Consider the following 20,649-nt stretch of genomic DNA (forward strand, 5'->3'; position numbering starts at 1 on the left):
TCCAATCCACTATTATTGGTTGCTAACTGGTTCGTCCTAGCAACTAAATTATTAATATATACGTGCGTTACTATGGAAATCAAAATGACATTGCACTATTCAGCATTTCTATATTTATTTGTTTGTTTGTTTGTTTTTTTATTTACTTCATATCAAGTTTGAGCATATTGAGCATAATAATTCAACAGAAAATTTAAAAACATTGTATATAAAAAGTTCTTTTTATATTGTAATTATTCAAAATGTGTTTACCGCTGGCTTCTAAATAAAATTATTATGACATAATAGTAATTGATTAATATCTACTCCATAATACACAGTAAAAACATAAAGGAACAGAAAATATAAAATAATTATAAATAACAGATAATTAATATATTAAAATAATACCAGTAAAAGTATGTAAGTATATACCAGTAACGAAGGGTGGAGGTAGTCTGTTAAGATCCGCCATAAATAGTGCACATTAAACTTTGTTAGTCATACGTATTTGTTTTTATTGAACTAAGACTACAATTTACAGATGTCGTTAATTAGTTTTTAAAAATCAATTAAACCCTGCCTAAACCAAACCATTTGTGCACACTTTTCATTCATACTTATTTGTTTTCGTTTGATTAGGAGTACATTTATTACACATATTTATGTTTCATTTTTTAAATTCATAAAGTCCTGTCTGAGCCAAACTACAAAATTTTATTCTATCTATAAAATATCTAAAGTTACGTATGATTTAATTGCATACTTTGAGACATTTTATAGATATAAGAGTATTGTTTGACTATTATCTATTATGGCTTGACTAAACAGGGTTTAATTGGTTTTTAAAAACTAACTAATACTATCCGTAACTTGTAGTCTTATTTCAATGAAAACAAATACGTATAACTGACAAAGTTTAGTGTGCACTATTTTTGGTGGATCTTAACATTCTATATCTACCCTTCGCCACTGGTACATACGTATACGAAAAAAACTAAATAAATAAAAATAATTATATACTTACCTTATCGATGATAACATTGACACCTCGTATCTGACATTGAAAAATTTTGACAAGGGGAAGTCTTCTTGGTAGTTCCCTTATGACAAAGAATTGTAATCACCTTTGAATTTAGTAATCCTTCGAGCCACTAAGGCTTTCCATCCCTCTCGATCTTCTGCTTCAACTCCTCAACTTGGTCGCTCTAACGCGCTGATGCTGTTCATATGCTTCACCTTTCCCGGAAGCCATCCAATACCACCAGTCTCTCCAGGTTGTTCGGTCCGGGCCGAACATGTTATACAGAAACTAATAATTGAAATTAAATAAAAACAAAAATACTGCAAAAATAATTTAGTTTATTTTTGAAGTTATACTTCTTTTAGCATGTTTGGGAAATCAGATCAGAGTGTATTTTTGGCGTGTGACATGTAACACATTTTTTTTTTTTCACGTTTCGGTTTATTCGGTTATTTTCGGTTATCAGCCGAACGCACTATCTTTACGACACAGTAGGATACTCCAATCGTGACGATTATACAGTATAATATTATAGTTGAGAATTGTTCCGTTGCCTAGGCAGCGAGTTTATTATTGTCGATCATTTGCAATTCCTTACGTAAATAAACTATTAATCGTCATAGTAGCTGAGTTGTTACCTTAAAAATAAAAACAACGATAAATAATTATATAATTTAGTAATATAACTTAAAGTGTATAGAAATAAACCAACGGCGTTCCAATAAGCGGTCCTTTTTAGTCCTAGTCGAAGAATCTAGGTTACCACGAGTTTTGTATTTTGTTTTGTTACGCCAAAGAAATATAACTTCTAACGCGCTGATTTTTTTAATGTTAATTTTTATTCCCTCTATCGAAAATATTAAATGTAAGATACGAGGTGTAAGTGTAGGTTAAGAATAACTAATTAATGTAAGAAAAATATTTCAAATTAGTACCATCAAACAGATTAAGTATCCAAAATGGGTAGTATTATAATGCGCTACGTTTATTTGTTAATAGCTGAAGTACCCAGCATTGCACGATATCAAAACAATAATAATTAGGTACATTCTTCAATATTAAAATATCTGTATCTAGGCATAGAAAATGTCAAAGTGAAAATATCTTAAGTCAAACAAAAGAAATTAAAAACGTATCAAAAATAATTACAAGATAAAAAGTACTTTTTATATACAACGTTTTTAAATTTTCTGTGGAATCATAACTTGACTTGACTAGCTTATACGATCAAAAAAAATGTACTTGATAGAAATACTTAATAAATATAGAATACTGAAATGTCATTTTGACATTTCATATTGATTTCCATAGTAACGTACGTATATATTAATAATTTAGTTACTAGGACCCCCTTAGCAACCAATAATAGTGTTTTACTTTTTATTACGAATTTTTTCCGAAATAACTTTTCATACAAAACAAAATTAACTGAAAATGAATTCAATTCTGATTAAAGATGGCTAAAAGTATTAAAAGAATGCATTGGCATTGTGTTCTGATATATTCTAAAAGTTTAAAATGACTAGCTAGTCGGGAAGTTAGTTAAACAAGATTTGTATTGGACAAACAAGAATACGAGCTAATAAAAACGTGGTAAAATATCTGTACCTAGGCATAGAAAATTTCAAAGTGAAAATAGCTCTGACAGCTAAGTCAAACAAAAGAAATTAAAAACGTATCCAAAATATGCAAATTTTCTCTGTCGTGATATTTAAAAATTGTAATTTGCAGTAAAGGAAATTTGAGCAAACAAACATTATCGTATTTTTTATATTTAGATATCAGTTGGGGTCAAAAAGGAAAAGGAAATCAAATAAATTGGCGCCATTTTTTAAATACTACAAAATTATTGAGTTTATAATCGTTACTAACTTTCGCTTCGTACACGGCGCCTGAAGACGCCGAAAGGTGAAACCCAGGTCGCAAAAAACGACCTAAATGGAATAGTACAAAACTTAAAGCCATTAGAATTTAAATTCAAATTCTATCAAGTACCTTCGGTCGATATTATTAATATTAAAAATAATATAAAATATTCTACACAGTCTATGTTACTTTGCTTTTTTAAACATTACGTACTCTTATTTCAAGGTGATGTAAGTTTATTTTAAATCATATGACATCTAAAATTGATAATGAAATCAAGAAAGAGTTTATTTATTCTGTTTTAATTTTGTAAACATTTGAATTGCGGATTGGTGTACCTCTTGAAATGAATATTATATGTGTTTAATAATAAAGACGCTACATACTTAAATCATATTAACTGTCAATGTTATTTAAGAAGTTACTGGTATGTTAATTCAAATACATATTCAAGTATAAGTTTTACTAACTAAACAGACGAAACTGGTTCTGATCGGGATTAAACTACATGTTTTACGTAATATATATAATTCGTCATCATATTGTGTTCTTTATTGGGTCTTTTCTTGACATCTAGGGCTCGTTGTAAAGGTCATTTTCAAGAGATTATATTTATATTACCTTAAGAATGGCATAATATGCTATAAAGCCATTCAAAAAATAAGTAAAAGCAACAAAAAAATAAATATATCTTTACTTTAATTAAATCTGTACACTATTCTTTACGGTAAATTGACAATTTAAAATATTTAACTTTTTAAAATACGGTTACCTACGTAATAATATTAATAATAAAGATGTTGTTAAGAAAAATGATATTTAAAAATATAAAAAAACTAATTATGTTTATTTTTCTAATGTCTATAGTTATTGCAGATTTTGACATAGACAATAAATAATACATAAATTCAAAATAAAGTGGCGGTAAAAAAACAGTGTAAAAGAAGAGATGTGCATAAGATAATTTGACATTAAAAATTCATTGATAGTTATATAGCATCAGAGCAAGTAAATTAAATAGTAATTCAACATTACGTACCTCTATGATATATTATTGTATATTTAGTTGTAAACTTAAATTTATTTAACATTTCAAGAACTTACAAAAAGAAAGTGAAAATATAATTAGATGCACAATAATGACTTATTCTTAAAAGGATCTGAGTGAAAGAAATAATGTTTAGACAAGAAATATATACATTTATTGTGCAACAGGATACGATAGTATACTTATCCTTTTGATGGAGTTTTAACTGAATACTTGAACAAAGTTTTACACTATAATAATGTTAACGTCACAAGTGAATACGAGAGAGATAATCATTATCTCACTAGTGTAGATCATATACACATTCTGGCTTGATGATCTATCAAGTTTATAGTTATGTGGAGAAAGGTTAACTTACGTAAAATACTGCTGTAAATGGATGACAATTATAAGTTAAAGAATATTTCATCCACCACGACAAAGAATATTAAGATCTTCATCATTAATACCACGCAGGGATTGAGTTAGTGTAAGCCATTTTTTGTTTGTAGTATAATGTTGGTCGAACCAAGATGGAAGATATTAGTATTGATTATGGGTCTGCTGTTGGCACAAGCGATAGATAGCCCTGGAAGAAGACCCCTGAAACTTCACGATGACAAAAACATCAGAAGAATACTCGTACAGAGCCCCCCGTTTAAAGATAGCCAATTTAACAAATTCAAATCGAGAGAGGCGAAAAGTGTAGACTTGCAAAATTTCCCAGATGCCATTGGAGAAATACCGGCGTCTTCTCAAGGCGCTGGTAGCTTTCCTGAAGAACCTTCGGGAGCGCGAAGATCACAGATAACTTTCAGAGATGAACCATACAGGGAAGAGAGTCGATACCGGGAAGGAGGCGGTGAATTTAATGGTCACCAAGGAAGAGTAAACGAAGAATATAGCAACGGAAATAATATTCCGTTTAGGAATACGAAAATAAAATTCCAAGACGATACCGATTATGACGATGCAGCGTCTGAACCTAATTTCAATTCGAATGAAGAAACAGGTGAACAGGCAGCTTACGAAAACCATAGCAATCAAGAGTCTCCAAACAATGCGAGATACCACGATGATTACAGTCCTTCACCAGTAAACTATCAAGAGTTTTCTCCTCACTTACTAAGAAATAACATTAACTTTCGACCGAGTGAAAACTATGCAGTTTCTAAACCATTCCATCCAAGATATCCTTTCCATAGTCCTTATTTCATGCCACCTAAGTCTTTCAACAATGACTTCAACGCTTACTTCAATAGTGGTAGTGCGTTCCCAAATCCAGCCGAATTTTCTCCGATTGTTAAAAACACTTTTTTCAACAATGGTTTCGCTCAAAAGTCACCGTTGACTCCGATGTGGAAGTCCAGGACTCCCCGAGTCGTATTTCCTTACACTCCTGAGAATGGAGTCCAGTTCCAGTCGAACTCTCATCAAGGAGGGACCGGAAACTCTCTGTCGAATGGGATTAACTACAACAACGACAATGTGGTGTTCAGGGACCAGAATTTTGGATTGAACGACTTGTCTTCGGTCCAGGAGATCAGGAACGACTTCAATCTGCAGGATATTGGCGCCACTGAAGACGGCCAGATACGAGAAAGAGGTAAAATATAACATTCATTATTATTTGCTTTTGTATCATTAGGCATTGTATTAATAATCAATTTGAAATAATAGTAAAGTGTCAAATGGTTTATTTACATCCTTGATAATTTAGATTTTTTAATTTCACTGAAATACTTGAAACCATTTTAAAAGAAACAAATATAATAAAATATCTTTATATTGGTTTTTTAAATAATTAAATATTTTAATAATTATAAAACAACAATTTTATCTATTAATAAAAACATGCGATGGAAGGACTCCAAATGGACAGTTGAATCAAGTTTATTGAATTTACTATTATATTAGTGTTTCCCATTCATGTTTCCGGAAAAAGCAGACATCAACAAAATTGTAAGACAAAACCACACAAGTGACTATTAATAACGTTTCTGTAAAGCAAAAACCACGAAGTCCCAATGTAGGTACTTAACCAGAATTTTAAATCATGTAATATGGTGAAACTGAGTTTAGGACGTGAAAAAAAGTATTAAACGATACATTTTTTCAATGTACATACTGATTTATAGACCGCAAGAATAAACAAAATATCAAAAAATCACTTATGCGGTTTTGTCTTTCAAAAATCTATAATAATAAATGAAATATACATAGAAAACAGTTGTGAATCTTTTCACACGCATAAAATATGCATGTCCGTTGTACTATCTTGTAAAACTCATTTTTATATATTAGTTATCGAATATTCACTTTTGTTTACTCTTTCACCCATAATACGTGTAATAATTTTATAAATAAGCCCACACATACCAGGAATTGTCGTCATTTTGGATAGAAAAGTTGTTTACACGGTTTCAAAAAAACCTGGTTTTTTTATTTATGAGATTTACAAGATAAAACGAAGATTTATTTTTTTGTTTTTTTCTTACAAGCCACATATTATGTCCCTTTAAATCGCATCCCCTTAATCAACGATATTTACTATTATTTCAAATATAATAATTATTGTTTTTATTATTTTTTTACTTTACATACCTATCTTATTTTATTGTTTTAGACAATACATTAAATGCACATAAACTGAATTACTAAATACATGCAGTTAAAAATAATACAGGCCAGCATATAATTTCAACTTACTGTAAATATTTTTTTCTACATAATATTCAAATAACTTTGACTCACTTTTTCTCAAATTATTATTCACTCTTTATAAGATTCACCAAATATTTACTGACGCACACATCGATATCCTTGTAAATAAATAAAGAAAATATTGCACATTATTACGAGGGAACTTTGAAAAGTTTTGTAAAAAGAAAGTACACATTTTTTCGTAGCGTCGAAAAATTGAAAAATTGCCATAATAAAATTTTTCAACAGAAGTACGGAGTCCTCGTGAACTTCGTTCAACTCGATTTTAATCTACGCGACCATTAACTTATTCAAATAAAAATATTTCGTGGGCAATATAATTCGTTTTTTCTCATTGATGCGGTAAATGCGAAAGTGTACGATCCAGATGACCTATCCAGCATTAACGACGAGTTGGATCTGACTTAAATTTTGATAGAAATCGTTTTAAAAATGATATTTGCCACATTTATTTTAGTTTACTATATCTCATAGATATTTACAATTCTTTTCAATCTACCCTCGTACTAGAAATAAATATAAAGCCAAAGTTATCTGAATTGTATCATAAAACTTGCTTTTATTTGTATTGCTAATTAATGTGCCTTTTTAAATTCCCAATATTGTAAATAATAGATATTCATGATAACTGTGTACTTGACTCAATTTTCTTAATAAATTAAATACGTTTATATGTGTCAAATGTATTGTTTTTTTTCTTTTCTTTTGTGTTGCTTTTACACTATGCTTTTTTTCTGTTTTTAGTATTTTTTTTTTTGTTTATTTTGAGTTTGTGTTGGGTTTTAGAAGTATTTTAATTGTGACATGACATTTGAAATTTCATATTTTTGTCTCGAATTGTCTTTATTCCCAGATTTAAACAGACAGGTACACATTATGAAGTTATTACCTATTAAGGCCCGTGAGGTTTTTAGAGAAACGACAATCGTATCTTATGTTTTGATAACGTCTACTAACTCTTAATAATTAATACAAATAGAAAATATGGTAATAGTCAACTGCAAAACGATTATTATTTTAATGGTGTTAACTATTAATAGGCTGATAGAAAACTATGAGTTAGTGTGTAGGAAACGCACATTGAAAGTTTAACTTCTTTGCTTTGAGTGCTAAATCATAATTCATCTTAATATAGATAGGGTACTAACACAAACACGCCCTCCAAACCAAACCCGTCCCGCACCACACTCGGTCTTAATCGAGCGTATTACGAGGCACTACATTTGATGTGAAGCATCTGTACAGTGGTTTACGCCTGGTAATCTCCCAGGAGCAGTTTCCCGAGACTGAGGTCGCCACGCTCTCAAGTGAGCTTTGGCTGAGTTTATCGATTTTACTCTAATACAAAGTACCGGGGAGAGAAAGGGCGTAAGGAAATTAACAAAAAAAGATAGAAATTTAATACATATAACAAAAAAACGAAGCTAATCATATAGACAGCAAAAAGTATGTGAAGAGATAGGGTACTGTAATCTACTGTAACCTTGGCAACATACAAAATCAATCAAATATTATAAATGAGGTAGAACCATCAGCTAAGCGTCGCTGTTTGATGGCAACTGAACGAGTTCAGCAATAACGTAGTCGGAAAAATCAGCAGACTCTATAAAGACTCCGTCAGGTTGATGCAGCAGGTCACAGACAAATAATTGAGTCGGAAATAACAGAAAAAAGACAATAAGACAGAATATACACGTAAATATATTAGAAAGAGGAAGGCAGGGAGAAGACGTATGAGAATGTTGACAGGTGGTAGGTGCTGTCACCTGGTAATATTTGCTTGTAATAAAATACTGCGTCTACACTGCAATAGTCAAAATCATACTTATTGAATATTTTTAAACATTGGCACATAATTAGCGAATTAGCAATAAAGTACGTCATTTTTATATTAAAAACAAATGACAATTAATTTACTGTCATTGAGAAGATATCATAGAGAAGCGGCCCCCGTAGTCCAGTGCGTTAGGCACTGGCTTTTTATCCGTGGGCTCTGGGTTTGATTACCGGTGAGGTCATAATATATTTATGTGAGTGTGATGGTGTTTGTGATGTCTACTATTTCACTACACCACTGTCAATGCTCCTCATGGTCTGTTGAAGTGTTAAAAGCAATATCGACTGCTTAACCAGCCAACTGCACTTTTAACCAAAAATGAGATTTTGATGGCATTTGTTATAAAGCATTTCAAACACCTACACCTATAAATAAATGCGTTATCGTTCTTCACACAAAAAACCCAATTGTAAGTGCAAAATGAACAACTCCGCTCTTTATATAAAACTTCTTTATATATAAAAGGGAAGCTAAAATAGTGTAATAATTCATGGTTCAGCTTATTCTGCAGTGCTCTTTTGCAATTGTTAAATTCCGCTCGATAGTTAAATTATTTTCTCCTTCCTGAACAATTTCCCAAATGGAGTTAGCCGGTTTGCAGATTAGGTAGTCGATGTATTAGATATTTCTTTATTTAATTTGACTATGTTCGATTCTAATAATATCATGGGCTTCCACAGAGTGGAGGTTTGTATTAACAGATTTTTGTTTTTACGAGAAATGCATGTTGGCCACTTGCTCAACCTACTAGATCCATACTCTGACTTCAACACACAAATCGAAAAATAATAATATGTGTATTTGTTCTATTAGACCCTGGATTCTCTCATCGTGGGCGGTTACATAGGTATAAACATATCAGTGCCGAAGGGTGGAGATAGGCTGTTAATATCATCAATAAATAGTGCAAACTAAACTTTGTCAGCCATACGTATTTGTTTTCATTGAAATAAGACTACGATTATTTACAGATGGTGTTGTTTAGTTTTTAAAATTAAATTAAACACTGCGTAAGCCAAGCCATAATAGTTAACAGTAAAAAAATACGCGTCTATCTATAAAAAAATATCTAAAATTATGCAATTAAATCAAACATAACTATGGATATTTTATAGATAAAATAATATTTTTTATCTATTATAGTTTGCTTTAGGCAGACTTAATGAATTTAAAAAAATTAACCAACAATATAATTCCGACGAAAACAAATAAGTATGAATGAAAAAGTGTGCACAATTTTGTCGTATTGCCCAACGTATACCAAAAGTATTATCGTTTGGTTTAGGCAGGGTTTAATTGATTTTTAAAAACTAACCAACACCATCTGTAAATTGCAGTCTTAGTTAAATAAAAACAAATACGTATGACTGACAAAGACTTAAATGTGCACCATTTATTCCGGATCTTAGCAGCCTACCTCCACCCTTCGCTACTGATACATATATTATTATATATGTAATAATCCATATGTTTTTTTAATTATGTAGGTACAATTTTTTTATATTATAGACTTTCAACTATTTTGATGACGGAATGCATGAATAGCTTGAGAGATACGTATGACATTTAAAAGGAATCGCAGTCCTGAGTGGTGATGGAGAAACAAAGAAATCTTTTTCAAATTCACTTTCATATATAAAATTGAATGGTCTGTCTGCATTAAAGACGATTTTTCATCTTCGATCATACGTCATTTCACTTTCCATTTTATATTATATCGTGATGGTATTCGTTCAAAAGATGCATCACTCAGCGTTGATAATAACATTATGTAGTATTGTATTCAGTAAACACATCGTTATGTGTAGACGCATAGTAAACTCTTTATTGCATTCAAAATGCAATGAAATTTAAACGCATGACGTGCAATTTCCATAATTTTATTATTACATAGTGCACTGTTGAGTGATTAAAGTGTTGTAAACAAAAAACAAACAATTATGTAGTAACTGAACCAACACTTAACTGATAAAATTCAATTGCATAATAGTATTTTATCTCTTGTACGGTGTTAACTATCAATTTTTGGTGGAAATACACTGATTATTAATTTAATTTAATAAAACGTAAATTTTTGTAGTTATACTTCTTTTGGCGCGTTTGGGAAAACAGATCGGAGTGTATTTTTGGCGTGTGAAGAAGTTGCGCTCGCCGATGCAATACATAATTTAGTATTATGATTACATTCATTTCGATCTTAAGGGTACATGCGCATGCACATAGTGTCATTTAGTTAGTCTTTCAATACAACCAAGTAAAGAGCACGTGTTGTAAACATAACCAATATTGTGTCATAATAAATATATATGTTTATAAACAAATTTCTGGAGACTAACATTCTACACTGTTAATTTATTTTCATAAAACTTTATTTATATTTGAGTGTATATTTATTTTTCATTATAAAGATTGTGCATCAAGATTTGAGGCTTTATTTATGTAAGTATTATTTATGAGTAAAATTATATATCAATAAATAAATAAATTTTGTGGACGTTGGGTTGGGTTGGGTCAACTGGTAAATAATTCAAAAAATATATTAAAATTTGATTTTTTTATTAATTCATCATGGGCACTTCTGAATCGATTGTAACCGCTGTATAGCAAACATGAGTTTTGGTCCAATACAATAATTAAATTACAATTATCATGTGCTATATGAGACACAGATGAATCACGTACGTTTTCATCAACAGTAACCAGTCTCAGGTAACGGCTTATTTTGTTTTGTTACGCCAAAGAAGTATAACTTCTAACGCACGTACATAAGTGCACACACCGATTTTTCTTAGTACTTATTCCATTTTTAATAAATTAATAAATAAATCTGGACTGGTTTCGTCCGCCTCAGAGGGACATTTTCAACAAGAAATACATTGAATTAAAAAAATAATGTTGACGTTCTCAATCGATTGAGACCGAGAAGTTTTGAATAGTATTAAAACCAAAAAAATACAGTACCTCGACCACATTATGAGAGGAAAAAATTACAGCATTCTCCGAATTGTCGTCCAAGGAAAGATCAATTGGATAACGTCGCTTTTTCTGGCGTAAGAACCTCCGTGATTGGTACGAGTGCAGCTCTAACGAACAAGATAAGAAGTAGAATAAAATAAAATACAATATTTAGTACCCACTAGTTTGACTTATTTTAATATTAATCAGGACCGGTGTCGTCGGCTTCAAAAGGATAATATAATAATGTTTACTGAAAACCACGTAAATTTATTTGATTTATTTTTGAAAGGAGAATTTCTTGGAATTTTATTTTATTATTATTGAATACTTAAAAATAATTTTATTGTTATTATAAATATTTTATATTCTTTACCAATAAAATTGATAATGTACCTTTGAACCGGATGAAACCGGTCCTGACTAATATTAAAATAAGTAGAACTAGTACTACATAGTGTGTTTTATTTTATTAATATAATATTATTTATTACCACAAATTTAGTTGTTTGGTTAATATTTATTTTCATTGTAATACCATTGTCAAAACTATGTGCAGAAACAGTTTATCCATGATTATTATATCCGTGGTATTTAGTTAATTTATGTCAGATCAACTTGAAAATTGTATATACTAGGTATTTTGTTTTAAGAAATATTACAGAAAGCATGGCAGCTGGGTTTTAAAAGGAATATAATAACGCCTCATTCCTAAACGATATGCATTGAAAAAATCGTGTTTCTAAATTTTAACATTAGTTACGTTTGGATTGTTCTGACGACACGTTTATTACCAAAACAGTTATAAACGCAAATCGTAGAATTATATAATAAAAACATTATAATAGAGTTCTATCACGTAAATGGCAGTACAATTAACAATAATCTTCTTTACAGCGATATGTTGTTGCAAAATGCAGCAGTGTCTTTATTGTTTCCACGTGCGCAAGTAAATAATATTGATTATTGTTTATAATTGTTGCCTTAATAATTGCCTCTAACGTTTTCATGTTTATAGTTAGGCGGTGTCGGTAGTAGAATCCAACAAATTGTGCATTTTTTTTATCAAAGAATTAACTTTGTCATTATGAATTGCTAATATAAATATAGAATTGCTTATTGCCTATATTAGTTGAGAAAAATTCATTGTTCTGTAATATTACCATCTGATTTAATTGATTTTCAGTTATGACATGTATTTTATAGTGCTAAATAATTTCTGAGATTCAGGGTTAAGCTTCATATTTTTAAATTTGTAGCTCATTAAATGCGAAGATGGCCACCCACATTTTTTTCTTTTTTGATTGGTTATTTTTTATACAATTAAGTGTTTAATCGTTTGATATACATATGCATTATGCCAAAGTTCAAGCTTTTATACAAAAGTGCATAATGTTTAAGCTATCCCGCTGGATTATTACTCCATTTGAGGTAGTTTATCATCGTTTCTCGTCATCTGTTTCATAGAGATGATAATAATTGGATACTCTGAAAGGCCTTGCGTGACCATGCTAATTAGTAAAGCGACAATCAAGCGCAGTTAACTAACTTTAAATAGATATGTACCTAGATTTTCACTTTCGTTTGAAAGTGAAGTCAGAATAATAAATCAGGAACAAACTATACTTTGAGGTGTGAAGCCTGCATACTAATGTTGGCCCCGAAAAGCCATTGCACAACGCTATACAGATTATATTTGTACAAGAAACACGTGCAGGATTTTATAATACTGTTATTATAATATTTGACAAAGGCTCTCATAATTAAATAATATCACATATTATTCACACTTGTATATCATCTCATCTGTCCTAAACTTCGACCATGTAATAATGGATAATTTGGCCATTGTGTAACCTTTTCCATGGCCAGCTTATCTTACTTCTTGGCATTTAACGGCAAGCAAAACCTTAGTCAATGAAAAACCAGTGGCACAGTTGATTTGGTCTACAAATTTGGAAGTAGCTTTTTTTGTCCTATTCGACCTTCAACCTGACAAATACCGTAAGTTCTTTTTATGTTACCAGTCAGCTTATTTTGAAATGCTAGTTTTTTTAATTTTGAAAAAATCTACCATTTTTTTTACTTCTTCCTCTTCGATGGCGCTACAGCTCAAGTCGAGCCCTAGCCTCCTCCACCGCCGTCCTCCAGCGGAACGGTCCTCCGCACGCCTTTTCCAGTTCATGATTTTTAGCAGCTGGTTAACATCTTTTGTAATGTTGTCACCCCATCGTGTGCGTGGCTTTCCCACTGGCCTTTCCCCCCTGGGTTTTCTTCGAGGATCTTCTCCGGTATCCGTGACTCAGGCATGCGCTGGACATGGCCTGCCCAGTTTGGCCTCTGGAGTTTTATGAAGTTGGAGAGTTGGATTGGAGTGGAATCTTGGTATAAGCGGTATAGTTCCGTGTTGTACCTAATTCTCCACTCCCCACCATCATTTATGGGCCCGTATATCCGCCTCAGGATCTTTCTCTCAAAGCAGTCCACCATTTCAGCAGCGTTCATATTTAGCGTCTATGACTCGCGCCCGTATGCAACGACTGTGCGTATGGCGGTTTTATTGAGCCGGGTCTTAGTTTTTCTGTGGACATTTCTGGATTTGAATATGGGCAGCAATGAGAAGTACGATTTATTTGCAGCGGTTATTTGGGCTTTTCCATTTTTTTTTTACTATGTAGCCTATTTTCTTGCCCTATCTGACATAGTTTTGTGAATTTAACTTGCAAACTGGTCCTTTTGCTGGAAAGAAGATTCAAACCCGCGTTTACGTATTTTGAAGCAGCCATTATTCACCTAAAACCCGCGTGTACATAATCATAATACAATAATCCGTTATTGAATTCTTTTTAAAAAAACTATGGCTTCTATTGAATGTTATGACAAAAACATTTTTTATGAGTCACGTGAGGATTCAAATCGGCTGACTTTCACTCGAGGCAGACAAATAAAATACATGGAGGCGTTTTCGTGTTTATTTTCCTCTCTGTCGACATATTATAGTATATACATATATATTATATATATAAGTATAAACATCACGGAAAAATAATAATATCGTGCATTTTCAAACACGGATATGTCCAAATTTTTAAGTGGCCATCACAGGTACATGTATTAAATCATCATTTATTTATTTATTAAAAATAATTTTGTTTCAAAACCAGTAGATATAATAAAGTTCAACCACGTAAATTCCAGTTTAATTTAGATAATATTTTTGATACATAGCAGTGAAACTCTTAGAACCAGAATTTGGAAACTATCATCCAGCATTGGATCTACTCTGGCTGACGATAATGATACAAATATCATCATCATCATCAGCCTGAATCTATCCACTGCTGGATGAAGGCCTCTTCAAGTTGCTTCCACTTCTCTCGGTCCTGTGCATTGCGTTGCCACGTAATTCCGCAGAACTTTATCATTTCATCGATCCAGCGGCCTCTAGGTCTACCTTGTGGACGTTTTGTACTTCTTGGATACCACTGGATGACTAGATTTGTCCAACGATTGTCTCTTCTTCGAGCTATGTGTCCAGCCCATCTCCATTTAAGGCTTTTAATAAACTCTATTACATCGCAAACCCTTGTCTGCTTCCTTATCCACTCATTCCTCTTTTTGTCCTTTCGCGTTATGCCCAGCATGCACCTCTCCATACCACGTTGTGCTACTCTAAGTTTCTGGATCTCTCTTTTACTTAGGGTCCATGTTTCACACGCATATGTCATCACGGGAAGCACACACTGGTTGAACACTTTGCGCTTTAGGCACAGTGGAAGGTCACTTTTGAAGACATTATTCAGGCGGCCAAAAGCACTCCAGCCTAGCTTTACTCTGCGAACAATTTCATCAAATATACATCCATCTATAGATACTTGTTGTCCCAGATAGATGTAGCTTTTCACCTGTTCGAGCTGAGTGCCATTGATGAGGATCTCTTTTTGGCCTGCAAAGCAGTTGAACATGACTTAGCTTTTCACCTGTTCGAGCTGAGTGCCATTGATGAGGATCTCTTTTTGGCCTGCAAAGCAGTTGAACATGACTTTCGTCTTTGTTACATTTATTTTCAAACCTACTTTGTTGCTTACTTCAGCGAGTTCCTGCATTCTGCTTTGGAGGTCTTCTGAGTCTTGCGAGAAAATTACTATGTCATCGGCAAAGCGCAGATGATTCAGGTATTCTCCATTTATGGGGATCCCTTTGTCATTCCAGTCAAGTTGCCTGAATAAGTCTTCAAGGGTAGCTATAAATAGTTTAGGTGAGATTGTATCACCTTGTCGGACTCTTTTGCTGATAGGAAATCTGCGCGATGGTTTATGGAGATTTACAGATGCTGTTGCGGTACTGTATATATTATTGAAAATATTTATATAGCGTCCAGGGATTCCTTGTTTTCTGAGTGCGTCGAGTATTGAACATTTCTTTATCGAATCAAACGCCTTCTCATAGTCTATAAAACCCATGCATAGTGGCAGTTTGTATTCCTGGTACCGCTCTATGATTTCTCTGACGACTTGGATATGGTCCATAGTGCTGTATCCTCCTCTAAATCCGGCTTGTTCTCTCGGTTGGTTCTCATCTAGATACAAATATACTTCTTATTAATATTCTGATATTCCTCACAAACTTTGATTTCTCTAAGGGCATGTTTACATGGGCTTAGTACTAATTATTGGTATTCGCTACTCGCACTGATACCGACACCTGAAAATCGGCTGAATAATAATGCGTATTACTAAATCGGTCCTGCGGTCTAGTGCGAGTAGTTTAGTGCTAATTATTAGCACTAAGCCCGTGCAAACAAGCCTTAAAACATACTCTTAATATTTTGACGGTTTTCTACGTTGTTGCAATTGTTCCTAATGGCATGGTTACATGTAAAGTGTACGTAAAACATTTCACCGTGGCACAGTTTGCCGTGAGTTTTCTTATACGAAAGAGATGACCGTATCCCACTATACGGTCTCCAATTTTATTAAATTCAATATGAACATTAATTCAATTTTCATAGCTGATTTTGGCAAAATTCATGATTTAGAGAATGAAAACCTAACCTCACAAATAATCCAGTATATCGGCTATTTTCAGAATTTGTTTGCTACTGACTTCCTGTAAAGTGTAAACCGACAAGAACCGTGTTTTATTTCAGTACTATATTACCCAAAGAGGTTGGACAGTCTTTAATAATACATATATTTCCGATACAACATTTCACGGTAGATACTGCGAACTGCATACTTACAACCACAGAACAGATTATTTCTGAGTTCCCTGCTTAAGTATCCGGACACGGGTTACGTCATTTTGTTTAAACTACAACAAGTACAGATTTTGAAATAAAGAATTCTTTTGGTGTTACTAATAAAGATAATAGATCCCCAAATGTGTCATAAAGCATTTTTCATTTTCTTTTTGTGTTGTTTTTACCGTAAAAGTTTTCGCCTGCCTAAAACTAATATGTTTACTAATCTTGCTTGAAAACAAAGGTTTTCATGTTTTAAATTACCATACACGTATTCAAAACGACGTGCATTACGTGTGCAACGCATCTAGGTACATGAAGCTGAGATACTAAGTGTTAGTAATTATTGTTATTCATTTCCTATGACCAAATACAGGACGCGTAGTGAAGAATACAAAGGCCGTTACATAACTTAATACTACGTTTCGTATGTACAAGTTAAGTTTACGGCTTCGCATACCGGATATTGGAGACAGGGGAGGTGGCCAACCATTTTGTTAAACATCTTATAATAATTTTATAAAATAAGTTTTCGTCAACTGAATGCAAAACTGTTCTAACTCACATTTTAAATATTTTAGAAGGGAGTTCTTTGAAACGACCTACTTAAGTTATTTATTATTTGTACAGATAAATATATACATCATATTTTAATTGGACCATTGATGACAATAATTCGAGTGTTTAAAATCAAACAACATTATCTAGAAAAATTGTTTTTTTTATAAATATTTTTATGTTTAGATGTTATTTTACTTTCTCGGCTACATGGAGTCAAACAACTTTATGTCAATCTTTTCTAGTTTCTTCTTAAATCGTCAGTAAAGTTTAAAATTAATTACATAAAGTTACCTTTGTTTTCATATTTTTTTTAACATACTTATAAATTTTAACATCATAAGCAAGATAAATGTACAATACACATAAATTATAAAATATGAATATTAGGTTTTAAATAAACTTCTCATTTGTTGAGTTACAAGAAACTAAAAAAACTTTTTTTGGCTCTCCTGTAAAGTTGCACTTTCGTAGATAGTGTTGTGTGACATTAAGCCCTCTAATTATGCATAAATGTGTCTATATTAATGAGTTAAATATGCTGTTTCGAAGAACACTTTTGTAAAATATTTCAAATGTGAGTTAGAATAGTTCTGCATTCAGCTGAGGACTTGGTATTTATCACAGAATATATTATTAAATAGAATTCTGATAGGCTATACCCCAATACACTAAATTTTGACGCAGGGTTTCGAATTGTATGAGTATCCTACGTAAATGAACCACGCTGTTTAGACGTGCAATAGTGCATGTTGCAACCTTTAAATATACCAATATTGATTGAGCGTCGGTGCATAAACCGAGAGCAGTTATCAGAACGTAGGACAAGCGTATTCTTGACACATGTTTAAGTTTATCCCATATTTTTCTACACCCGTTAGGTATTTCAGTTCCTACTATTTCTGAGTTCTCTGGTATTTATTCGCCGTATTCTATTATAACAATTGCTTTCAGACATGTGTGTTGCTCAAAATATTTCTTTGGATAAAAAATAACAAACTAGAATTTGTCATTTATAGAAAACCGATATAAATATATGTTGTAATATAGAAATATTCTATCGCATATGGTCATAAAAACTTTCAACTTTCCGTTAAATGATCAATGTTAATATTCCACATAGTCAGGGTTCGAAATGGACCGGAGTGCAGCTTTCGCTCCGTCTCGTGGAGAAAATAATTTAACCATCTGAGTACGCCATATAACAAAAAATCTTATAAGTAAGTACACTTAGTTTTTATAAAATACACATAAAATAAGATACATACGTTAATGTTTTTGAAAGATTTCCAATTTTAATCGATTCATATATATATATAACAATTATAAAACCGGCGGCTCTTGTGGTACAGTGCGTAAGACGCTGGCCTTCCACCCGAGTGTTCTGGGTTCGATTCCCGGTGAGGACACAATATTTATATGTTTTTCTCAAAGCCTGGGTGTTTGTGATTGTTTAAAATTACTAACAACTACCTTGTACGAAAAAGAAAGGATATGGTTATTAATAATTCTAAAAAAAAACACAATTATAAAATCAACTAATCAGTCAATAAACAGATTACATTTAATAACCGTTATTAAACCATGTTTATAGATAGCTTATTTAAACAGAATGAAGACGTATTTATACGCAGGAGATAATATTTACAATATATAATTCAAATAGTATAAATAAAAAAAATTACAAAATATTTTTTTCTGCCACAAACATTCAAAAATGCGAAAATACAAAAATGCGATTAACAATAAAAATCAATCAATAAAAAATAGATTAAATTAAATATAAATTATTATCTAGTGCAAGAACGTTAAAACTAAAACTTCGAGGGATCCAGACGCCATGTAGCAGTTTGATTCAAAATCGCAAAAGATGGTCGCTAATATTTAATTGGTTAATTTAATTGTGTAATATAATATGAGATGTTAATCATTCAGAAACAATTTTTCAGAATTTGTAAACCATCTAATCAAAAACTATCGTAACTTTATTATAACAGTAATTTCAAAACCCTTCATAACACAAATAAATTGCTTTTATACTAGGTATTAAAAATTAATAGTTTAGAGTTTCTAAAAATATATTAAAATATTAAGAGCAATAAATTACATAATTGTTAACATTTTAAACTCTTTTTAACTTCTTTCCCCCCAATTTTCACATTTTTTCAATTAAAAATTCCCAGTCTTTCTACTCAAATGTAGTTTAGAATTTCACCATCACATTCTAACTTTAAATAGTACCTACCTTTTCTACCATTTTTTAATTAATTAAACTCAAAAATCTCACCTAAAGCGTGAAACACGTTTCGTAAAGCAATTTTATACGTCGTGAATAATACCAAGTAATAAATTCATTTTATAAATAGAGGTTTAGTTTTATTTTAAATATCTATATATCTATAAAATAGAGTGTATTACAAATTGTCTATTAATAAAAAAAAACAACACAATGTCTATTAACAAACAAAAACACAACAAACACAACAAAAGATGATATAATCGAGAGATTGTACCTTACTAAAATGTATGTTTTAATGAAATTGAACATCGCGCAAACCAACGTTTGTCTACCACTGCCAAACACTTTCACCGGCGTTTAGTCATAGGAGATAAAATTTTATTTATTTACGATGCATTGGATAAGAGAGCGAAATGAAATATATATATATAACCACCTACACATTAAATTCTCACTTTTAAATACCTACTTTATCTTGATAATGGTGTTCATTATAGTTGCCTTTAATAAGATATATTGTTAATGCAATTTATTATTGCTTTCTATATTGTAACTGAAAAATAAAATTTAATATCGTCGTTGACATTGTGATATTTTTTTTTTTACAAAAACACACCAGGTGTTTGTAATATCTCCAATGTGATGATTACGTTCATTAGAGTTCTTATGAATCCTTACAGCGCTGACGACACAGCTGTTATGTCGGCATTAGATATAATTGGCATGTTTTTTTTTAAATGAGGTAATTAAATAGTAATTAAATGTTCTGCGGTGAAAGAGTTAAAATTAGACATCATGTTACATTTGCAGTTTCTACATAGTATTGACTTTATAAAGGACGTAGGTACTCTACAGAAATAAAATTTTACAGGAGACTCAAAAAAAATTGCTATGGTTTTCGATCAAAGTTGAAATACAAAATATACACAACCTTGAAATTCATGATAATTAATAATTTAATTTTTATATTCCTAATCTGATATTAATTATTGTGTTAATTAAAAGAAACCAACAAAAATGATTGTTAAGTCGTTTTTCCTACTTCACTTTCTTCTTTTTTAAATTGTCAGCTAAATTTAAATAATAAATCGGCATTTACAGCTTACATCCTTTGGATCCAATAAAACCTATTTTGAAAAAAACTGAGGGTTACGTCCTTTTTCTTTTCTGCAGTGGATATTATGTATAATTTGATGTA

At 31.5% G+C, this 20,649-nt stretch overlaps 1 protein-coding gene across 1 annotated transcript in view; it reads left to right on the top strand.

Annotated features, from left to right (window-relative positions):
* Positions 1-4,282: 4,282 nt before the first annotated feature.
* Positions 4,283-20,649, top strand: part of LOC147074747 (trypsin-1-like) — a 76,506-nt gene continuing 60,139 nt past the window's right edge. Inside the window, exon 1 of the mRNA XM_085942868.1 lies at positions 4,283-5,502. Coding sequence (XP_085798994.1) covers positions 4,413-5,502 — 1,090 coding nt within the window. The 5' untranslated portion in view covers positions 4,283-4,412. The remainder of the gene's footprint in view (positions 5,503-20,649) is intronic.

This window comes from Rhyacophila brunnea, unplaced genomic scaffold, assembly GCF_057557595.1.
Source record: "Rhyacophila brunnea isolate RB1 unplaced genomic scaffold, BYU_Rbru_1.0 scaffold_15, whole genome shotgun sequence".
NCBI classification, from domain to species: Eukaryota; Metazoa; Arthropoda; class Insecta; order Trichoptera; family Rhyacophilidae; genus Rhyacophila; species Rhyacophila brunnea.